Here is a 24,998-nt window from a genome sequence, read left to right on the forward strand (position 1 = left end):
ATCTTGACCTTTAGCTTTGACACATTTAACCAACAGTATCCACTATGTATTTCCTATCATTGCTGTGTACCTTGCCCTTCTTTATCCTCTTTGAATGTTTTTTAAGACTTTGTCCTTGAAAGGAAGATTCAGACTTGTTTCCTTCTAAATAGCTGATAAAATGACAAGTTTCATTTGTTTGATTTCTTTATTATGGCTACCACTACCAATATGGTAAGCTATTTAGATTTTTTTTTAGAGTTTGCTGTTCTGTTTAAAGGACTCCTGAGATGAGAATTTAACAAGAATGCTGATAATATATTCATCACAAACTTTTTTTTAAAGTCTTAAACCTTTTTGATTTCTCTTTAGACCTTCTTTCAATGGATGAGATGGCTACCACTCAGATTTCCAAAGATGAGCTTGATGAACTCAAAGAGGCCTTTGCAAAAGTTGGTATGTATTATTATTTTTTTTTTTTTTGCACAATTATAGTAATGCCATGTGTATTTGACCCTCATCAGACTTATTTTTTTATAAAATTGCATGAATGGTCGGTTAATCACAAACTGTAAGCTAAGATAGTTAAAGGAGATGGAATAAAGTTTTAGAAGCTACCCTTAGAACTGTATTATTTCTAATTATATCTAAAATGGCCAAGGGTTTTTAACCTAAGGTGCCAGTCTTAACTGGGAGCTGCTCTGTGTCCTGAAATTTATATGACAGATTTTATGTTGTTACTGTATTTTGTATAGCCTTTTATTTGTCTGAGGAAAGCATTTGAAGATTTCAGCATAACCTCAAAGTAATTTATGACACCTCCCTCAGAAAAAAATGTTAAGAGTCATTTAGAAAATGTTTTCCCCTTCCCTAATTAGCTTGGCTTTATCTATTGCCTTTATTTAAGGATCTTCAGTGCCTTTGGATAATGGAGAATTTTCTACCTTCTAGCATTAAATGACTGCACCTATGTAAGATGAGAAGGTATAGCATGTCATTTGATTTATCCCTTAACATCAAATAACTCTTAACATGTCTCAGAATTGAGCATCTCTGGAAGAAGTATATAGTATTTACGTTCCAAATTCCAGTGCTCGGGACAGGTCAGTAGATGATAATAAAACTACAGGGTAAGAACTGGTATTTCATGCATATAATTACATGAGTCAGGATGTGCTTAGAGAGGTAGAAAATGACTATTGGGTATTTCCTTGATGAAAGAACCTGAAAGTAGATCATAAGAATTTCTTATTTAAATGAGAGTGTACTGTTAAATCTGTGTTGAAAATCCCACTAAAGTGAGAACGAGTACATCTCTATTCCCATATACTTATCATCAACGTTTTCTATGAAGGCATTTAGCAGCGGCAAGCAGCATGCCTTGGGAAGAATAACAGCCCCCCGTCAGAGTGAATATTATAATCCCATCAGAGTTCTTGCAAGAAAAAACCAAATAGCTCTGAATCGAACACAGGTGTGTGTGTGTGTGTGTGTGTGTGTGTAGAAGAAAGCCATTAATTACCTTGCCATAGACACCATTTACTGTAAGTAGAGTCCTACAGACTCTGATATTGGATTGATAGTGATAGTGATAGCAGATGAGTTCTTGGTTGCAAGAGTAGTTCTAAATAAATCAATCTCGCTCTCACATTATTCTGTAGAAATGGTCTTATAATTGTTTTAGGAATGCCTGTCTTTCAAACCTTCTCTTATTTACATTCATCTTTCAGTATTGCTGGCAGCTTCATTTGTTTCTTTGTGAACGGAATCTTAGCATTAGGATCATACTTTATTATTTTTGTAGTTTTAATCGCCAATGCATCACCACCTCAAGTAAATGTTTGCTGTTGAATATACTCTTGTGCAGCATCTTGGAAACATTTGTGTATAGTATTATTTAAAACCTTAAAACTAATTCTGATATTGGTTACCTGGTAGTATTGGAATGCTTTCATCCATAAAAGAGCTTCCTTTAGAAACTTAATGATAATAAAGTGTTGACCAATTATCTCTGTGGGGCAAAGTGTTAAATCTCAGGAAGTGAGGGATCAATTAGAGTTTGGGCTGCAAAAAAAAAATCATTGCTACTTGTCTCCTTTTTAAACATATATTTGGAGGGTTTAGAGCAGGCAAACAGCTACCCAAAGGTAATGTATTGGACCATATGTCCTATTTAAGTTCCTACCAGGCGTATGTTCCGTAGATAGGCAGACTTTTGTTACTAGATACACTGTAAAAAATTCTGAAGCCTAAAATTTCTGCTAGTTCTACATATTCTTTTTTTTTTTCCCCTCAGTAGCTAGCATAGTGCTGCATACACATTAGGTCCCCAATAAATATTTAATTGATTGAATCCCAAGAAACTATATATAGTTTATTGATGTGCTCGAATTGTGTTATCATTAGCTATAAATTCAAAAGGTTCTTTGTTTAGAAATTTTTTTTATCATAGTAGAATTTATTATTAAAGGTTTGGGTATTATATTGTAAGGCATAAAATTTATATATTTTTTTCATCATAATAAAGGCTTGTCTGCAGTTTGCCTTATGGAGAAAAGCATTTTAAGGCTCAGCTGAATCTTTTATTTTCCTTTAGTTAAAATCTTTGTAATTTTTAGTTGTTTTTCGTTATAGAGCCCTCAGGCAACTGTCAAAGGTGTTACAGAAATCTTTTTTTCTTTTTCATTAAGGGAAACTTTCTTTTAAAAACAGCCTCCATAACTTATTTTCCTGTCAAGGACAATTGTTTTCTATTTTAGAGGAGAGTAGTAGGGAGGACTACTTGGTCTCAGTTCAATTGTGACAAAATATGGAAATCATTAAATGATTTTTTTCCCCAGTCTATTAAGAATAATAGCCTTGATTACCGTCTTAGAAATTCTGCAAAATCATAGTGTGTGGAGAAAATCTCTGTAATTATCCCTAATCATAGGTTTTGTTCAATCAATTAATAACTCTTTGAAACTCTCTTTACTAGCAATAAATTGAGTATTAAGATTTAAAGTTTACTTCTCACTCACTTTCTGCACCTGCTTAGTGTTAAGCTCCAAGAAGTATATTTTCATATAATTATTTTAATTTTCTCAAAAATTGCTTCCAGTATTTCCCACTGGGATAGCAGAAGCCTTGGCTCTCACTCTTTTTCCTACTTCATAATGTGTCTGTTTCAATTTAATGTGGCAGTATTGCAGAACTTCCTTCTTTCTAAAGAGGAATAAAGAAAACTGTTTTTTATATAACACGAAGTAAATATTTTACTAGCTTAGAAAATGTCTTTTACATTCCTAGACGTTAATCTTTCTATGGGAGCTAGAGGTCATTTTGATGATTACTTGTCATAAAGACAAATTCATGTAATGTAAATCTTTTCAGGTTTGCTTCAGCCCTATCGTCACTTAATTTTACAGCTGTTTTTTTTTTTCCCCCTCCTGAACAATCCCTATTGAGATTTAAAAAAAGAAGAAGAAAACATGAATTCAGCACTTAGGAAATGAAAGAATAATGGGATTGCTTAAATGACTAGAATAGTGTGGGTGTATCCCTTTGAGGTTGCCCATCAAACTAAGCCCCAAAAATTTGATTATGGTGATTGTAGTTGTACCAAAATTTCTCTTATACCAGGAAATTGAGTTGTTTCAAATTACTTGATATTCTCTAGTATGTAAAAACCACATCAGGATGATTCCACAAAAACACAACAGTGTAGTTTCATTTGCTTTCAGTATTCAATAAAACTACAGCAGTACATATTTGTTCAATTATGCTTTTAAAAAAAAACTGGAGTCCAGCTAAGACTTAAGTAAAATGAAGATGCCAACCAGTGCTCTTTTCCTGTGCCATCTGGTTAATTACCTATGTAATTTTAGAAATAAAGGTATTGGGATACTTAAAAAATCATGTTTGAATGGTGAGCCAGGTGGTAAGAGTACACATGTGTAGGTGCATGGATGAGAATGACAACATGTATGTGTGTGAGAGCATGTTCATGTGAGCATGTTGTGTGCATGTGTGTGTTTTTTGCCTGAGAGTGTCGGTGGGTAGAAAATACCCACAGGTATTTAGGTGGCTAAACTGTGGGAAATTTTGAGTTGGAAAAAGATTAATAAACAATGTTTTTGATTGCCTAGTTTGAGCCCTCCAACATTGTCCAGTTTCAGCTGCACTTGACCTCCACCTTGGGGAATACACTATTAGGATCAGGCTTTATATAGCAACCTCTGTCCTACCCCCAGCTGGGACTCGTTAAACTACTCCTTACATTTTCTAGAGTGTGCTACCTCAAAAGATAGAAGCTATGAAATGCAAAACCCATATTTAGCTAAGCATCTGGCAATGTATAGCCTCTGCCTTTTGGAAAGTTTGAATGCCTAATGAAAGCTTGACTTTACTTAGATCTTAGGATACAACACTATTTAAATTCTCCTGAACAAGTCTTTTAGCTGTTATTTTAAGTCTTTATGTTGTGTGTTTTCATGAGCATTCAAGATCCTGTGTGTGTGAGAGAGAGGTGTGTGAATTCATCATGGTTAAATGTACAGATTTCTTTTGTTATTTCTTCAGTAGAAAAAAGTGGTAGAATACATTGGTTAAGCTAAATTGAAACTTTAAACCTAGCTTTATGGAAAAGGTAGGCATCTGTCATTGATTTTTTTCCCCTCAAGTCCTGATGAACACTGTCTCTACTGTGCCCCCTCTGCAACGCACATGCAACTTCTTAATGCAGAAAGAGGACACAAGATTTAGACAGTCAAAGATACTTAAAGCAGCACACACACACAAAGCTGAGCATCAAAGGGAGTATAAGTCTATTGTCAGATCTGTAAGGTGAAGTTGTAGCACCCCAAAAGATGCATTTGACGCAATCAATTGCACCACATACCACCTGGGCATGGACAGTGTAAAACAGCAGCTGAAATCAAAACCACTTGAATTCTGGCTCAGCTTTCTCCAGACAAGTCCTTAAAATAGCTTAAATAACAGGATGCAAGGGGAGGGAAAACATTTCCTTTTAAGGATATGCATTCTTGTGTGATTCAAACTTCTGCAGGAACATGGCTGTATAATAAGTTTATTTACTTTAAGGTTACTTGGGGGAGGGTATTTGGAGAGTTAACTGGCATTTAAAATAATACTTGGTATAATATAAACAGCATAATGAGATTTCCTAGGAAACAAAATGCAGGTGTGAACCTACATGTGTCTTCAAAAGAAAGAAAGAAAGGCAGAGAGAGAGAGAGGTGAGGAGAGAAAAGAGAGGAAGAAACGTGTCAGTTGTTACAAACTCCTGGTTGATTGCTGAGGAACTCGGTAGTCATGAAAGATGAACCTTCTGGTGTAGCACTGGTAGTCTCTTATTAAGTCTCTAAAGTGTAGTCATTTTTGTAGCGTAGTGCCTAAGGCATTTGACTGCTAACCAGAAGCCTGGTGGTTTGAACCCACCAGCCACTGCTCTTCAGACTGGGCAATCTACTTCTGTAGAGATACCACCTCGGAAACTCAAGGGAGGGGTCACTCTGAGTCAGAACGGACTCTATGGCAGTGAGTTTGTCTTTTTTTTTTTTTTTTGTCAATGGATTGTAATTTAGCTTCTTAATTTCTGCGGGAACTTTGTGTGGTGAAGTGTGGAGCATCTTTTTTCCCTGCTGCCCGTTAGTGAAGGAGCTCTGGTGGTACAGTGGCTAAGGCATTCAGCTGCTAACCAAAAGATCAGCAGTTGGAGCCCGCCAGCTGCTCTGTAGGAGAAAGATGAAGCAGTCTGCTTCCATAAAGATGTACAGCCTGGGACACCCTATGGGGCAGTTCTACTCTGTCCTATAAAGTTGTTCTGAGTCAGAATCAACTCAGTGGCAGTGGCTGGGCCCATTAACGTCAGTCTAAACTGACCATATTTTCTGAGCCAAAAAGATGGGACATGTGCTGATGGAAACACTGGGACTTCTCAGGATAATACAGGCTTTATAATTAATACTTCCTTTTTAAGGTAGTTGAGAAGGTGCTCTGGTGGTGCAGTGCCTAAGGCATTTGACTGCTAACCAGAGGGTTGGAGGTTCAAAACCCATCAGCCACTCTGCAAAAGGAAGATGGGACAATCTACTTCTGTAAAGATTTATCACCTCAGAAACCCAATTGGGGTCACTATGAGTTGCAATTGAGTCAGTGGCAGTGAGTTTAGTTTGGTTTTTAAGGTAGTTGAAAATATGATGCTGAAACAGAGTCATCTCCCAAATGCAGACAGAGCCTTTCTCATCCCAGACCAATGTGTAACTACTGAAGAAGAAGCAAATGAGCCAAAAAGGGGTTCCAGCATATTGGCAGCTTTAAAGGGAAATAGAGGACTGCCATTGGGCCTAGAGGTGGTGATTTCAGTTTCCAGTTGTTAAAACTTTTCAATCTAGGTCTGTTGGTTGAGTCAGTTTATCATTGAATTTGCATGTCTGTGTTAAAACTCAGAATAGGAAATGTTGATTATCAAACATAGTTTAGAGCCTCCTGCTTAATAATGTCAATGATGAGAGGGAAGCTTTCTAAACTGTCATTATGCTACTGTATTTTCTGGCCTTCTAAAGCAGATTAGATTTGTGACATTGTTTAAGGATTTTTTTTTTTTTTTTGCTGGGGGTTGGAACTAAAATTAGCATGAAACTCTTTAAAAATAATTGCACGCTATTTTGTCTTTCAAGTACTTTTCCAGATGGGGGATTTTTGTAAAATTAATTGCTAGCTGCCTTTTCAGGCTCCTTCTGCTGCCTTTTTGAAATTAATTTTTTTTTCAAAATATATGATTTAGGAGCTCGAAGAAAGGCTTTAATATAATTTCATAATGCTTTTGATCATGGGAGGTAGTACAAGTTGAACATCTGCTGAGAAAATATTTTAAAGTAGCAGAGTAAGTAAAACTTTTAAACAAATATCAAACTAGATGACACATGTTCACTGGATCTTTTTCCATCTCAGGAAAGGTACAGGATAGATAGATATTCCATGGGACTAAAATTTTTACAAGGAATTTTTCAAATTCAAGTAAGAACCAGGGGTTAGGTCTGATGAATTTCTCTATCTTTGTATCTAGTTGTTGTTGTTGTTGTTGTTATGTGCCGTCGAGTCGGCCCCGACTCATAGCGACCCCTCCTTGGGTTTCCGAGGCAGTATCACTACGGAAGTAGGATTGCCCAACCTTCCTTCCGAGGAGTGGCTGGTGGGTTTGAACCGCCAGCCTTCTGGTTAGCAGTCAAGTGCTTTTAGCCACTATGCTACCAGAGCTCAGTAGCAAAGATAATTAACACTTGCCACAGAGTTATTGTGAGGCAGTATCACGGGAGTAGATTGCCCAACCTTCTTTCCAAGGAGTGGCTGGTGGGTTTGAACTGCCAGCCTTCTGGTTAGCAATCAGTGCCTTAGGCACTATGCTACCAGAGCTCCTATTCTGACCTTTGACCCATGCTAAACAATTGCCAAACAGATATGTGAATTAAGGATGACAAAGAGATGACCTGTGAATCAAGGGTGACCTGAGAACCATCACTGGTTGTCTACTTGGGCACTTCTTGGGTGGTGGATATGATATGTTCACTTACTCACTGCCGTCCAGTTGATCCCAACTCATAACGACCCCTCCGAGGCAGTATCTCCATGGAAGTAGATTGCCCAACCTGCCTTCCAAGGAGTGGCTGATGATGGGTTTCAACTGCCAGCATTCTGGTTAGCAGTCAAATGCCTTAGGCACTACAAATTAACGAATCTGAAGGCTGCTTGGGTAGGTCTAGCATTAAATAAAGGGAATAGGAATGAATGTTATTTAAAGAGGTAGTTCTGTCAAGTTATTGTTTCTTGATTAAGTGACATTTAGAATGGTAGTTCTGTGCTGTTTCTGTTGGAGCTATTACTATTATTATTATTGTTTGTTTAATTTTGTTTTTAAAGTGCTCATCATGGGTTAAAGTATCCTTTGCCCTGGTCAATACCTGAGAATCAATGATTCTACAATAAAGAATTTTTATCATTGCTTATTATTATATACTGTGCTGTGCATTGGTTGGGAGATAAACACTTTAAAGGATCCTTATCAAGAGATTTGCAACCTAATACACGAAGATGGCCATGAAATGACAAATTCTTGTTTTCTTAACAGCCCTTTCAATTTTCCTCTTCAGTTACTAAAAAGGATCTATTATTACTACCCTTACTTCAAAATGGAGTTTCCCCATCTAGTTATTTTATGTTAGTTATATAGTTGAGTGACTACTTCCTGGCATCTTTTAATCACACCAGTGAGCTATCTTCTAATTAATGCTCAAGAGAGGTTACTTCAGAGAGGGTTCATGTAAGTCTCACTTCTCCACATTACCTAAAACTGTATTCTGCCTAATAAAGAAACCACCAGATAGACTCTCAAGGCCTGGGACTGTTTAATGTGGCTTCAAATCCATTGTAGCGCTCCAAATTTTAGTTTAGAAGAGTTCTGCCTCCATATCTCTTATATCACTCAAAATACAAAAAGAATGATTATCGACTGCCACTTACATGCTACATGTATTCTGGAGTCAATAGCAAAAGATTAAATTCGGCTCATATGTGTCATTTCAGAAGTCAGGGAAAGTAAAGTACACATTTCTATCAAAAATTACTAAAGTGGTCAAAATGTAATTTTGAGTGGTGAAAGGAGTAAGCTAACCTCTTTTCTAAAGATACTGTAAAATGAAGGAATTGTATTTAGGTAATGAGGTATAGTAGTGATCAGAATGTTACTACTCTACATCTGCACTCAATATACATTGATTCAAACTCCCATTTTTTAAATAAAGGTGTGTGTGTCTGTGTGTAGTTTGTTAGTTCATGAATCTGAAGTCCTAGAGACTCAGATTTACAATAGGAGTGTGTCAGAACTGGAAAGGGATCATAAAGGTCATTTGGTTCAAAGCATTCATTTTATAGAGCAGAAGACTAAGGGCTAGATTGGTGATGTGTGCTCAGAGTTGAACACAGAAATTAATAGCCAAGTTGAAATTAGATCCTGGGTCACATTACTCCCACTGCTGTGTCCCTTCAACTGTGCTATGTACCTTCCAGTATGCCTCACTAACCCCCTAGCAACAGGCTCCATTTTAACTTTTTAAAGAAAACGGGGAAAACAGAATGGTATATGCACTGGAGAAAATGTATTTAAAACTCAAGAATTTCATTCATGAAGAATTGCTAGAATTTTGCCTCAGTGCTATGGGGATTACTTTGTTCCTTTTAGAGACTGCAGATGTTGTTGCTGGGTTGATTTCTACATATAAACACTTTACTAATAAAGTGTTTGATGTATAACTTTTTATCAGTTCAAAGCAAAGAAAGTGAAGATGTGCTCTAGGGGATTAAGTACCTTTCCTCAAAAGAGAACTGTAAGTGATTTGTAGAAGGGTTAGATAGTTTGGGGAAGAAGTTTTAATGGTACAGATATTATAATTTGTCAATTTAAAATATAGTGTCTAATATAGTGTCTTAGTTCCTTAGTGCTGTTTAACAGAAATACCATAATTGGGAGGCTTGAACAAATTTATTTTCTCCCATTTTAAAATGCTAGAAGTTCAAATTCAAGGCACTGGCTCTAGGGGAAGGCTTTCCTCCGTCAGCTCTGGGGGGAAGGTCCTTGGCCTTGTCTATTTTCAGCTTCTGTTCCTGCCTACAGGGGGCCTGGCATTTATAATCTTCTCTTTTTATATCTCATAGTCTCATTAACATAACCAAAAAAATCCTATGTCCAAATGGGATTACATCCACAGGTATAGGAGTTAGAATTGCTAGCATATATGGTAGGGGGTCACAATTCAATCCATGTTGTCATTGTTAGGTGTCACCTGGTTGATTCAGACTCACAGCAACCCTACGCACAACAGAACAGAAGGAAACACTGCCCAGTCCTGCATCATCCCCAGAATCCTTGCTGTGCTTGAAGCCCATCATCACAGCCACTGCGTCAGTCCATCTTATTGAAGGTCTTCGCCTTCTTTGGCTGACCCTCTACTTCACTAAGCCGTTGTGTCCTTCTCCAGGTTCTGGTCCCTCCTGAAAGCATGTACTTCCTCCAAGACAGATTTGTTTGTTCTTTTGCCAGTCCATGGTATATTCAGTATTCTTGGTCAGCACCATTATTCAAATGCATCAACTCTTCTTCAGTCTTCCTTATTCATTGTCCAGCTTTCACACGCATATGAAGCAAGTGCAAATACCATGGCTTGGGTCAGGTGCACCTTAGTATTCAAGGTGACATCTTTGCTCTTAAACACTTTAAAGCGGCCTTTCACACACATTTGCCCAATGCAACACATCATTTGATTTCTTGACTGCTGCTTCCATGGGCATTTCTTTAGATTAAAGTAGAATGAAGTCCTTGACAACTTGAATATTTTCTGTTTATTATGATGTTGCTTCTTGGTCCAATTTTGAGAATTTTTATTTTCTTTATCTTAAAAGTATAATCCATACCAAAGGCTGTAGTCTTTAATTTTCATCAATAAGTGCTTCAAGTCTTCTTCACTTTCTCAGCAAGCAAGGTTGTGTCACCTGCATATCATGGGTTGTTAATGAGTCTTCCTCCAATCCTGATGTTGTATTCTTCTTCATATAGTCCAGCTTCTCAGATTATTTGCTCAGCATACAGATTGAATAAATATGGTAAAAAGATACAACCCTGAAACACTCCCGTTTTTAAACCACACAGTATCCCCTTCTGTTTTGAATGACCGCCTCTCAGTCTATGTATAGGTTCTTTCTGAGCACAATTAAGTGTTCTGGAATCCCCATTTGGCACAATGATAGCCATAATTTGTTGGAATCCACACTTGTTGAATTCCTTTGTGTAGTCAATAAAACACAGGTAAACATGCTTTCAGCCTAGATCTCTCTAACTTCAGCAGTGAAGTTCCACATCCTCTTCTAAATCCAGCTTGAATTTCTGGCAGCTCTCCGTCAATGTACTGCTGCAACCATTTTTGAATTGTCTTCAGCTTAATTTTGCTTGCATGCGCTATTAATGCTACTGTTTGATAATTTCCGCATTCTGTTAGAACACCTTTCTTTGGAATGGGCACAATCCATAACACATAGTAATCAATGTTTAATAATCCCCTGGTGGCACAAAAGGTTAAGCACTTACTTGACTGCTAACTAAATAATTGGTAGTTGGAACCCACCCAGAGGCACCTCAGAAGACAGTCCTGACAATCTGCTTCCAAAAAGTCTCAGCCTTGGAAACCCTGTGGAGCAGGTCTACTCTGCATGTGTGGGGTTGCCTTCAGTCGGAATCTACTCCACAGCAACTAACAACAATCAGTATCTAAAAAAAAGTGTTTGACTCTAAAAGTATGCTTCATTAAAACTACATCATGTTGAATTCCATCATCTTTCAGTGTTGGTGAAATGGTTTTATATAGAGCATTTTCTATTCTAGTACTTAGCAAAAATAGCTGATAAGAATTTTACTTAGCTCACATGGAGAATGAAATCTAAAGTAAGTTCCATGGTCTATAGGAGCTTATATTATGATGAGCTGCCTGACATTATGTCTAACTTTCCCCCTTGCTCCATCACACAAGTCATGCTGGACCTTTGTTGTTCTACAAACATACTAGGCACACTTCCACCTGACATCCTTTGTTAAATCTCTTGCCCCAGATAGCCACATGATTTGCTCCCTTTCCACATTCAAGGCTTCATTCTTATGTAAATAACCTGATCAAAGTGGCCTTCCTTAACCATTCTAAATAACTTCACAGCTATCCCCCTCATGTCACTCTAACCCAGGATTTCTCAACCTTGGCACTACTGGCATTTTAAGCCTCTCATCATTCTCTGTTGAGGGAAGAGAGGGTTCCTTTGCACTGTAGGATGTTTAGCAATATCTCTGGCTTCTACCCGTTGGATGCCAGAAGTATCCTCTACTCTCTCTCCACCAATTGTGGCAATCAAAAAGTCTCCAGACTTTTCTGAATGTCCTCTAAAACCCATTGCTGTGGAGTCAATTCCAGCTCACAGTGACCATATAGGACAGAGTAGAACTGCCCCATATGGTTTCCAAGGCTGTAAATCTTTATAGAAGCAGGCTGACTCATCTTTCTTCCACAGAGGCTAGTGGGTTCAAACAGCTGACCTTTTGGTTAGCAGCCAAATGCTTTAACCACACCGCCAGCAGAGCTATGAATATCCCCTAAAACAAAAAACCAAATTCATTGCCATCGAGTCGGATCCGACTCATAGGGACCACTCCTTGGGTTTCTGAGGAGGTATCACTACGGAAGGAGATTGCCATAGCTTCTCATCTAACCCCTTACCCGGCTATATTTCTTCCTCATAGCACTTACGCTACATACATTTTAGTTTGTATTCATACTTCATAGTATATTTTACTTGTTTATTAATTGTCATTAGAATGTGAGTTTCTTGAGAGCAAGGCTTTCTTTTGTTGGCTGTGGTTATCACTAGCCCCAAGAACAGCACCTGCTATGGACTTTTCAAATTATGTGTCAAATAGATGAACTATTCACAGTTCTTTTCTTGAACAATGATCTTGTCATCCTTGAATCAAATTATTTCCTATTATTAAGATAATTAAATTTGTATGAGGATCCATGAGGACCTAAAGAATAAGAAGCATTAGTGAACCATAACATTTGAAGTTGCTGGTGATAGTCAAACTTTTCTTTACCAAAATAATATACTAAAGTGACTACAACCCTCAGGATATTGGACCTCTTAATAAATTAACTTTTGGTCTTTGTTAATTTTTTCCCATTTTAACAGTTTCAGAATAAGCATCTTTCATTTAATCGACACTTGGATACATACTCTGTTAAATAGTGATAGCACATAAAGAAAACAGTTATTTACAATGTCATGTTAAACAGCTACTTTATTCAGTATGGAATTTATTTTTATAGACTCTGTATTTATCTTGGATTAATGTTTGTTTATATTATCTTGAAAAAAAATAGCACTGCAGGTAGTTGCTAAATTTCTGTAGAGATACCGCCTCGGAAATCCAAGGGGAAGGGTCACTATGAGTGAACACTATTCGATGGCAGTGAGTTAGTTAGTTTTTTTTTTTTTTTTGATTAAAATATAATCAGCACTAATTCATGAAACTCTTCTACCTTGGTTTTTCAAGTTATAATTTATATTTCTGTTTCAAACAGCCTTAGGTATCAAACAATTAGAAAGGAAAAGATTGTTTAGGAGTGTTTATTAACTGAGGCACAAATTAAAAAAAAAATACTCTTTACAGGTTAACTTATTTCTCTTAAATCTTTTTTCTCCCTTTTTTACTCATTTTAACAAAGATCTCAACAGCAATGGATTCATTTGTGACTATGAACTTCATGAGCTTTTCAAGGAGGCTAACATGCCATTACCAGGATATAAAGTGAGAGAAATTATTCAAAAACTCATGCTGGATGGTGATAGGAATAAAGATGGAAAGATAAGTTTTGACGAATTTGTTTATGTAAGTATGTTAAAATTCACCATTATTTGAAGTAATGATTATTCCTTTGTATAATGGGATCTTAGTTGTATTAACTGCTATTATATTGATTTCCTAAGTATATCATATCAGTACTGTTATTATAGCTAATGACACTTATCTCATCAGGGTGATTATAATTAGAGTGTGATTTGTTTTGTTTTTTAGCCCCTGGACTGTCTTAACAAAAAAACTGAGAAAAAGAACACTGACAAAAACAAAGATACATACAATGCTCACCATATAAGGTGCTCCTATTGGGGCATCATTAAAAGGGCATTTGCTAGGTGCTAGATAAGGAGTCCACAGGCACATAACAACAACAAAACAACAACAAGATAACACCCTTGAAGTACCTCTCTCCCTTGGTGACTGCCAGGGCTCTGAAATTTTAATGATACACCCAGAAGTAAAAAGTCTTGGAAGCTTCCTGGATGGAACTTTCTGATTAAAAGATGTATTCCACTCTTGTGGTAGTAGTATTTAGCTGTACCATTTTCTCTAGGATTATAATTTTTATAATTCAAAGTTAGAAGTGTATCTTTAGTTCATTGGAAGAGGCATTTAAAATGTTACTTTTCTGCTCTAGTATTATCAGATACTCCTGAAGGTTTGGGGGTGAGGTGTTATTTCTTCTACTCTCCAAGCACCTAGCTTAGTGCTCAGTACTCAGTGCATGGAGAGTGTCTCTGTGGCACAGGGTGGGTCATTGAAGCCTAAAAGTTTTACCTGTTGGCAAGTGAGGTCTCGATTTTCGAGACAAGTGCCACTTTCAGTCTGCATTCACTGACAAAGTACTTTCAATATATATTGTAAAATCGCTGTTGCCTCTTTCTTTCTTCAATTAAGAGTTTATTATTTTTGAAAAATTTCTATCTATATTGTAAACTAGTAATTAGCACCTAGTATTTTCACAAACCTAGGCCTCCTGACGCTCCTATCCTCCTCCTCCTGTTTTAGCTTAGCTCCAAGATACTTGAAATGGTAGTATATACTCCCCTTAGTGTAACCATGATTCACCACTGCAGGTGAAATTCTGGTATTTTCTCTCAATTAGAATTAAACCCTTTAGAACATAGGGAGTGTTCAAGAAGCAAATTGACTAAGTAATGATTGTCTACTCAGCTGACAGCGTTTTGTGAGGATGTTATTGTTTAAAAATAACAGACTTGTGTCATAATTATAATGGTATATGTCTTACCATTGTCTTTTGAAATACTGATTTTCCCCCCTACCGTTTTTATCTCCAGTTATTGCCAAAGCCTTTTGTTTTGAATTCTCTGTTGAATAGTAAGTTACAATTGATCTGCAATTTGAGCACTTGCATGTCTGACGTATAACTTGCTGCTCTTGCAACTGCATGTTTAATTTTGAATTTAAAGCAGCTGAGAGCTCCAGTTAACTATGATTGGTTGTTTTTGATAAAAAAAGATTGCTCAGAATTTTTTTAATCTACTGGAAAGAACTGACCTCGAATTTGAAGATTTGCAGTGTGTCAGTATTGTTAAGGATAAAATTAAAGTGGCTTTGAGAACCATCATCTTGAAGAAATTTTTTCATTTGTATAGTTTGAAAGGTTGCCGATTCCTGCAGCTGTTTGCAGCTTTCAAATGAGGAGGTGTTGTAATTACCTTACTATATTCTTATGAAGTAAAGAGCATGCATAGTAATTTTGCCATCACTGAATATTTTTTTGGAGCTTTGGTGGCGCAAGTGCCTAAGGCGTTTGACTGCTTACCAGAAGGTTGGCTATTGGAACCAATGGGACAATCTGCTTCCATAAAGATTTACTGCCTCAAAAACCCAGTGTGGGTGTCGCTCTATGGCAGTGAGTTTGGTTTTTTCTTTAGGTTTTTTTTTTTTTAATTGTGATTTGGGAAAAAGTTTAAAGAGCAAGTTCATTTTCCATACAGCAGTTCACACACACGTTGTATCATGACATTGACTACAATTTCCCACAATGCAACAGCTCCCCTCCCACTTCCTCCCCATAGTTACCTCTTCCCTGTGTCCATACCTCCATGCACTCCTGCCCTCTGAGCTGTTTCCCTGTGCATAAGCAGCCCTTCTTTCTCCCATTATTGTTTTCTTCAAGGAGTGTATCTACCTCAGGTAAATGTTCAACTCCTATGCCTGTCTTTTGTTTGGCTGGAAGCCACAGGTATGAGTTCAATGCCAGACCTGACCGGCAGCTAGGGACCATAGTCTCAGTGGTTCCACCAGGCTCTATTGGACCAGCAAACCTGGTCCTCTTTAGGTATTTTTTATATGATTTTTTAATGATTGCACTTTAGATTGATGTATACTTTCTTTAGAATTGGAAGGGATCAATATGTTTACATGCTTTCATTTTTCAAATAAAAAGAAAGCTTGGTTCCTGATAAAGGAAGTGACTTGCCCAGCATTACAGAGAGGACTCGGGGCTTTTTCCACCATTACCTCCTTGCTAGTTAAGAAATTTAGGAGCTCTGGTAGCATAGTGCCTAAGGTACTTGACTGCTAACCAGAAGACTGGCGGTTCAAACCCACCAGCCACTCCTTGGAAGGAAGATGGGGCAATCTACTTCCGTAGAGATACCGCCTCAGAAACCCAAGGCGGGGTTGCTATGAGTCAGAAATGACTCGACGGGTAGTGAGTTTGTTTTTTTGTTTTTTTGTTTTTGTAAGGTAGTAGGATTTACTTTCTTCATCTGTAAAAAATTAGGTAGAGCAATATTTTTTTCCAGAGAGATGTATGTGATAAACTTTTATTTTCACAGCAAGAAACCTGCTCTTGCATGATTGTTGACCTGTTTTAGGACTTTTATTAATAATAACGACCTCATAGGATTAAGAACTTAATCTGAGTATAGCATGTAGAACAGTGTCAGTCGCACAGTAAATGCATATAGGTGTTAGTCACTGGGGTTATTTCTGCTTTTTTCGAAAAGCAGTCTTTTCCTGTTATTACTAAGCTTAGGTCTATAACAAATCCCAAATAAAGGAAAAATTCAAACCTGCTACTTTGGAAACAAGCTCCAAGCAGTGGAATCCAGTCAATATTCGTTCGCATTTCTTGGTGAAATCTTTCCCTTCTCTACAGTCATATGCCTCTGGATTGCTTTGGCTACGGGTACTGGACTGAGCCAGCTCTGGGGTCAAAAGGAGTTGGCTTGTTGCTGCAGGTCTTTGAGAGGAATGCCATGAAACTTTTACAGAAGGAGTAAAAAAAAAATCATAAAAATTCCATGAAAGAAACTGAAAAAGATGCCTAGAAATGTTTGCCTTCTGAGAACTGTATACTAAGAATTGGTTCACAGATGATAAAGCAAGTCGGTCCTCCTAGAGGGAAAACAGCACAAAACAGTGAGCTCATTAGTATCACAGCGGGTGGCTTTGAAAAGATTCATTGAGGAAACTCCTGCACAGTAGTCAGCCTTGTGTTATCTCTGGTTTCAGAGATTTTTGTTAAGCCTAAGCTTCTAGGCAAACAGCTTTATGATCCACTCGAGAAATTTCTTGTCTAAAGTAGGGAATAAAGACAAAATGCCAAATCTCGTGTAGTAAAGTAATTTAATGGATACATAAATCTTTCAGTGACCTTTAATGCTTTTTTTTTTTTAATCTAAGGAACAGAAAATAAAATACAATGAAATTAAAATTCTGAGCTGGGTTGCAATCATTCATTTAACAATATTTGCAACAACAACAAAATAAAGAACATTCAAAAATATTTAGAACGTGAAGTTCGTGTGATTTTTATCAGATAATTGAAAATTAACACATTTTATGACAACCTGGCATGTCATTCCCCAGCATCATGAATTTTAGTAATTACATTAGGATATTATACAACAGAGGCATTCTTTTTTCATTGGAATTATTTCTCTTTTCCATGATGTATACAAATTTGGAGTTACTTTTCAGCTCGAATTGGAATAGTTGAAACAGCTTAGTTTTTTTATTTTTGTTTTTCAGAGTTATTTCAAAATAATATTTTGCTGAGTTTTTGGTGAGAGTTTCATAGGAAGTTTGCTTCCCATTTGACAATTTCCACACAAATCTTTCAGTGACATTAGTTACGTTTTCCGCACTATGTCATCATTCTTTTTATGTGTGTTCCATTTGTCCCTATCCCTGTTCCTTTGTCTTTGCTTTGCTTTTGAGTAATTGTTGACGGTTTGGTCTCATACTGATGGTTTTTAAATAGAGGTACCTATCTTATAGATAATGTTCTTTATTTTGTGGGCCACACTGCTTTTTCCTTAAAAGGTGATCTGATCTCAGGGGACAGGCTCAGTTCTCCGTTTAGAGAGTGTCTCAGAGTGACAGTCTCATGGAGGTCTTCTATTCTCTCTTGTTCCACTTTTTTTTTAAAAAAAACTAATCAGAAGAATGTTACAGTTAATGCTTTATTTTTTTTTTCTCCCTTTCTATCCGGGATCAACTATTGTAAACCCCAGTCAGAATGACAGTCTAGTTTTTAAAAGCAAATGATCTGTGAGGGAAAAGCAGAAGCCAGCCAGCAAAAATAACTTTTATTTTCCGTTATTCTAAGGCAATAATATTTTGGAAATTTTTATGTCATTCCAGTGGTTTATGGCATGTCAGTCCTGAGGAACTGCACACCTTTCAGATTTTATAATTTACTAGAGAATATTTTTACTAAATGAGGTAGAGTTCAGAATGAAGTAGACTAGTGAATATTGCTTTTTGACTGAGCAGATGTATTTGTATCAAAGGAGGAGCTAAGCATCACAGTTAAGCCTTTGCTATTTTCTCAGCTAACCATTCTGTTATGCAATCTTGGCTTGGAAATTAAGGTATATTTAATGAAATCAAAGCTGGACTAAAGAAATCAGGCTCTACGTACAAGTAAGTTTTAATAACTTGAGAATTACCTACAGTGCATGAGTTAGCTCTATGTAGGTGTTGTAGTTCCTAAAGCATTTGCCTGCTAAGCAGAAGGTTGGCGGTTCAAATCCTCCAGCCACTCCTCAGAAGGCAGACTGGGCAGTCTACTTCCGTAAAGATTACTGCCTCGGAAACCCAAGGGAGGTCACTATGAGTCAGAATCAACTCAATGGCAGTGAGTTTGGTTTTCGTTTATTGATATTTAACTGGAGTCAGTATAATGGTCATCAAGGAGGAAGGGTGAGTTCATTGGTTGTATGTGATATTTAGAGCAGTCAGTGTGCATATATATTTACACAGATATGTACATGTATATCCATTCTAAAATTCTGCCTCTGGCATTACAGGTGTAGCGTGACATCACAGCAGTGGAAATGGAGCAAGCTTGATTTTCTCGAACTTTGTGCTTGCTTACTATTTTCCTAAATTATGTTTTGTATAAGTTCCAGGAATGTGAGGATTTAGTAAAAGTCACAGGAAAAAAAGATGACTTTAACAGGGATACCACAGACAGCAACTTTTTATCAATTACAAAAAGTCACTTTCTTTATGTGGATTAATTAAAAAAAAGGCACCCTCCTGGAAAGACTAAATATACAAAGGTTCTCCTTTCAGCCTGACAGTCTTGTGCAAGACACAAGGCCTGGTTAGTGTAGCATGAGCTTGAGTGTCAACTCCTACTCACACCTGCTCTAACAGGTAGAACCGGAACTGCTATATACTGTGGCCCTGCTGTATGTTCCAAAACATAAGCTGCATCCTCCTGAGGTGTTTGTGTTTATGCACATGCGTGCATCTGTTGGTCAGTAATGCTAAAGGCCTTTGAGTTATTGTGCATTTGTTCATGTGTTCAGCAACTTTTCCATCAGGGTCAAAGGTTTCTTTCGATGAATCCACTTAACTGGTGTCGTAAACACTAGTTGAGGAGTTTTGGTGGCACAATGGTTAGTATTCTGCTGCTAACAGAAAGATAGGTGGTTTAAACCCAGCCAGCAGCTCCCTGGAGGAAACCTGGCAATCTGCTCTCCTAGAAAACCCTAAAGGGGCAGTTCTGCTCTGTCACATGGGGTTGCTCATTATGAGTTGAAAATCTACTCGATGGCACCTAACAAAGCAGCAACAACCCCCGTATGAAGATAATTGTCTAAAGTTGACCATATCTTGCTCTTGTTTCACTGGCAGTGGTTTAATGTAGCCATTCTATTTGCCACAAGGCCTCTACACAACGGTTGATCAGGAACAAATCTGGAGTTAGGTAAATTCCAGTATTTAGGAAAGAAATTGGCCTTTAGAATATCCATTCCTTCTACCAATAGTTATACTAGAATGTGGAATTAGCTTTGTTACAACATGCTTTTTCACAATTAGAATGCACAAATTCATTTCATTAACCATGTTCCTTATTGTGAAGAGAAATTGGACTTCATAACCAACCAAACAAGATGATTAGAGGCTGAAAAAACCTCTTTTTTTTTTTAAATTATGATTTGGGTGAATTTTTTTTTTATTGTGATTTGGGTGAATTTAATGCTTATTCGAATAAGTCATTTCTTGCTGTCAAGTTAAGACATTTTTTCACTTTCTTTTTCTATAACTTCAACTCAACGAAGTCTTACTGCATTATACCATAAAAGAGTTTTTTCGTTGAGTCATACATTTTCATCTTTTTTCGCACCCAGAGTTGTTGTTAAAGAAGGGAAATTCTTTGGCCTTTTTTCTCCAGGAAAAGAGCAAAGCCTTCCTTGTTTGCAGAAAAGTAACAGATTTACCTGTGCCTTTGAACCACACCAGCTTTTGGCGTATAGTGGATCCTATGCATGTAGCACTTAACGTTTTTTTTTTGACAAGTGTGTGCAATTGACTTTCTGAGGCTTCATTTTCAGTAGCACTTGTTTAGCATTTCAAACAGTAAAGACCCATTTTTCATATCTCTTAACACTCATTCATCTATGGGGAGAAATGTGGGTGATCATAATACAAAAGATAACTGTTCATTGTTATGCCAGATTTAAAATTAATTTGAATCAATAAAATATTTGAATTAATAGATTTTCCAAGAGGTAAAAAGCAGTGATATTGCCAAAACATTCCGCAAAGCTATCAACAGGAAAGAAGGGATTTGTGCTCTTGGAGGAACTTCAGAGCTGTCCAGTGAAGGAACACAGCATTCTTACTCAGGTAACTGTTTTGCATGCACTAGATTGGCACATCGATGAGATGGATTGATACCAGTAACTGCAACGATGGGCTCACATATAGCGAGGATTGTGAGGCTGGCACTGGACTGGTCAGTGTTTCGTTCTGTTATACATCAGGTGGCTACAGATTGGCACAAGGAGCTGAATAGGGTGGATGCTATAAGGTCAACAAAGGAGTTCTAGAAAAACATTTCTCCCTAATTAAGAGTACAGCAGGATTCCTCTGAAACGTGTATTTGGGCTTGGGATTAATACTTGCCATAAAGCCATCATAGATACTTACTGTATGGCTTTGTTAGCTTGCCATATGTGTTGTGATAAGCTTTATTGTGGTGGCATTCTAGCAGTATAAATATAATTTAAAAAGATTTTTGTAAGGATTTTTTTAAAGATCAGTTAACCCTGCTGTATCACTTTTGTTATTTTTGTAATTCTTAGTAGCTCCTGTTTTACACTCAGGTGTCTGGATTTCCAAAGAGAATAGCCACATGTTCATGACCCTTAACTTTCAATACTACTGTAGAATACTACTATTTTAAGTTTTGGAGTCAAAAATATTTACTCTAGCGTATAAACTAATTTTTTGTTATTCTGCCTAATTTTAGAGGAAGAAAAATACGCTTTTGTGAACTGGATAAACAAAGCTTTGGAAAATGATCCTGATTGTAGGCACGTTGTACCAATGAACCCAAATACCGATGACCTGTTCAAAGCTGTTGGTGATGGAATTGTGCTTTGGTAAGACGATAATTTATTTTATAGCCAGATTTCCAAAAATAGCCTTCCACCAATTTGCTAGATCTGTTTCTGGATGCTTTTAATAGCTTCACCTCGGGAAACAATTTGGATTGAAAATGTGGCCAGGGTCTGCTGTATTACTTTTCATCATTATGTCTGCCTGTGAAAGCACCATCGAAAGATGAATCTAAAACTCACTCATTTAGAGTGGGGACCTCTTAATAGGGGACCTCTGTCCATTTCTAATTTCTTATCACTGAAGGAGCTCTGGTGGTGCAATGGTTAAGGCATTTGGATGCTAACCAAAAGGTTGGTGATTGGAACTCACGAGGTGCTCCATGGGAGAAAGATGAAGCAGTCTGCTTCCATAAAGATTTTCAGCTTTGGACACTCAATGGAGGTCACTATGAGTCAGAATGAACTCAATAGCAGTGGGTTTGGGTTTTTTGGGTTTCTCATTACTGAGTATCAGAACAATAAGACTTCTGAATTTAAGTATGTCAGTATCTATGCTAGAGTATGGTGCCTTCCATTGGGGGTGGGGGAGGAGAGATAGAAGAAGAGGCTCCTGTTCAGGTCTCACTAGCTATTTTCAAAAATGCTTTTTGGCTACTGCAGGCACAGTGCCTAAGGCATTTGACCGCTAACCATAAGGTTGGTGGTCCAAACCTACCAGCTGCTCTGCAGAGGAAAGATGGGACAATCTATTTCCATAAAGATTTACTAACTCAGAAACCCAGTGGAGGTTGGTATGAGTTGGAATCAACTCAATGGCAGCAGTGAGTTTGGTTTGGCCCTAGAGACAACAGTGTTTTGGCAGACATGATATGAGATTATCGATAGTATGTCAGTCACTGTTCATGTTTATAGAATCAGAACAGCACAAGAATTAAGAGGATGGTCCATAATCAGTCTTCCTGAGTTCATATTCAGACTCTGCCACTCAATAGCTATACAACTGTTACCAAAGATAATGTAACGCTTTCAGTTGCCACATCTGTTTTGATCCCTATTTTATTGTATTTACCCCACAGAGCTTTTGTGAGCATTAAGTTAATAGATATAAAGTGCTCAAGAGCTCCGGTGGTGTAGTGCCTAAGGCATTTGACTGCTAACCAGAAGGCTGGCAGTTCCAACCCATCAGCCACTCTTCGGAAGGTTGGGCAATCTACCTCCGTAGTGATACCACCTCGGAAACCCAAGGGGAGGGTTCGCTATATAAAGTGCTCAGAATTGTGCAATATATATATATTGGATGACAGTAGGCAATGTAAAAAATTATGTATCTATTTTTGCAAGAAAGTGATTTTGGGTGTCTGAAAAGCTCATTGAAAAATGTGAGACTCTTTTTCATCCATTTTTAGGCACTTACAGATGTAGTTTCTCCTATATTTATTTTAATAGCAAGATAATCATATGGTACTATCTATTTAGTAATTTTAGTAATTTTGGATAGACAGAAACATGGTTTTTCTATGGAAAAAAAAATTCACTAGGGCCGTATTATAAATGAACACCTAAAATGTTGGCGACTGACTCCAAATTTTGCCAAATGTGATTCTTCCTAATAGGGTCACAGACTGAAGCATAACTAAAATAACTTTCCTTTCTCTCACTCCTGTATCACCAGCCCCAAATATAGTGCGTGGCTTGTCGTTTCAGCACTTGATAAATATTTGGTGAATGCATCTCATGTTCAGCTAATTTTACCTCTTTATGGATAAATGGTAGTTTGTAATTGTGCACTGTATAATCTATAAAAGAGTTGAGTTTTCAATGTTGAAATTTTGTCTTTTTAAAATGTCCAATAGCTAATTTTTAAAAATATCCAAATTATTTATTCTCAAAGAGAATCTAGAAAATATAAAAACTTAACAGGAGAAAATGTGCCCTATCCCCTCTACTTTCAGGGATACCCAGCTATTCTAAACACTTTAGTCTTTTTTTAAATTTGTGTTTTTCATACGTGTAGGGGTTTTTTGTGGGTGTGATAAACATGATAACCAAACCAAACCCACTGCCATTGAGTCGATTCTGACTCAGCGACTCTACAGGACAGAGTGGAACTGCCCCACAGGGTTTCCAAGGCTGTACGTCTTTACAGAAGCAGATTGCTTTATCTTTCTGCCACGGAACAGCTGTTGGGTTCGAACCGCCTGCCTTTTGGTTAGCAGCTGAATGCCTTAACCACCACGCCATCAGAACTTCCAGATAAACATGGTTTACTAAATAAAAAGCCCACTGCCATCAAATCATTCCAACTCATAGCGACCCCTATAGGGTTTCCGAGGCTTTAAATCTTTACGGAAGCAGATTGCCTCATCTTTGTCCCGAAAAGCAGCTGGTAGCTTCCAAATGCTGACCTTTTGGTTAGCAGCTCAGTGCTTTAACCAAGCGCCATCAGAGCTTTGATAAACATGATAAACAAAAAGCACAAACAAACTCACTGCCTTCAAGTTGATTCCAACTCATAGCGACCCCCTTTGGATTTCCAAGGCAGTACATCTCTGCGGAAGGAGATTGATCAGTCTTCCTTTTGAGCATTGGCTGGCTGTTTGAACATCAACCTTCTGGTTACCAGTCAAATGCCTTAGATACTACACCAGCAGAGCTCCTTGATAAACATGATAGGTAGTCAGTCATATATTGCATTTATTGTTTTCCAATTACATGAGAGACATATTATAACCCTTAAAAGTATTTGTGAATATTTACATATGCTTTCAAAGCAAATTGACTCATCTTCATTCCTTTTTATTCCAGTAAAATGATTAACCTTTCAGTTCCTGATACAATTGATGAAAGAGCAATCAACAAGAAGAAACTTACGCCCTTTATCATTCAGGTATGGTTGTTTCTCCTCTCCTTTGTATCAAACTCTACTATTCGAGGGCCTGCTTTGTAAGACCATATGCTTTGCACTTCATATGTTCTCATGTAATCCTCATTACAACTCTCAGTTTGGCATTAGTATCCAGATCTTATAGAGAAAAGAGCTGAAATGCAGAAAGGTTTCCATACTGACTCAAGGTTGAGCCACTAACGCACTAACTAGCTGTGTTGTAACTGAGGTGCAGACTCCAAAAGTCTAACTCCAAGGTCCTGTTTTGTTTTCATTACATAGTTCTGTGTTCAAAAAGTGCAGAAATACTTAAGTACAGCATGCTTAAGGCATAGAACATTTTTCTTTTCCCTCAAGTGATTATTAGGCTGTCAGATAACAAAATTCCTTTGGGTGAGAGCACCCCTTAGATAACCTTTGGAACGCTTTCTGATGTATGTAATACTATTGGTATTCGGTATATTTAGAAATAAGGAGCCTTGGTGGCACAGTGGTTAAGTGCTCAGCTGCTCACCAAAATATTGGTGGTTTGAACCTGCCTGCCACTCCACAGGAGAAACATGTGATGGCCTTCTGTAAAGATTTATAGCCTTGGAAATGCTGTGGGGAAGTTCTACTCTGTCCTATAGGGTCACTCTGAGTCAGAATTGATTCAACAGCATTGGGTTTGGTTGAGTATTTCTAGAAATAGGGCTATTTACCCATAAGGATATATTTACTCTAGTCACAAAGCTTTTTCCTTAAATGTCAGTACACTGCAAAAAGGACCAAATAAAAGCACTAAGTTCATTTTCCATGGAATTCTGCAGGAGACAATAGCAATAAGGCTGGGTTCACTTTAGCTGTGCTT

General features: G+C 37.4%; 1 protein-coding gene across 1 annotated transcript in view; it reads left to right on the top strand.

The window, feature by feature from the left end:
• Positions 1-362: 362 nt before the first annotated feature.
• The window catches only part of PLS3 (plastin 3), a 42,000-nt gene continuing 17,364 nt past the window's right edge, over positions 363-24,998 (top strand). Inside the window, exons 1-5 of the mRNA XM_007949976.2 lie at positions 363-435; positions 13,296-13,459; positions 20,419-20,548; positions 21,174-21,306; positions 24,070-24,151. Of these exons, the coding sequence (XP_007948167.1) occupies positions 363-435; positions 13,296-13,459; positions 20,419-20,548; positions 21,174-21,306; positions 24,070-24,151 (582 nt within the window). The remainder of the gene's footprint in view (positions 436-13,295; positions 13,460-20,418; positions 20,549-21,173; positions 21,307-24,069; positions 24,152-24,998) is intronic.

The sequence above is a fragment of the Orycteropus afer genome, unplaced genomic scaffold, assembly GCF_000298275.1.
Source record: "Orycteropus afer afer isolate SDZICR_OR568_19922 unplaced genomic scaffold, OryAfe1.0 scaffold00259, whole genome shotgun sequence".
Taxonomy (NCBI): domain Eukaryota; kingdom Metazoa; phylum Chordata; class Mammalia; order Tubulidentata; family Orycteropodidae; genus Orycteropus; species Orycteropus afer.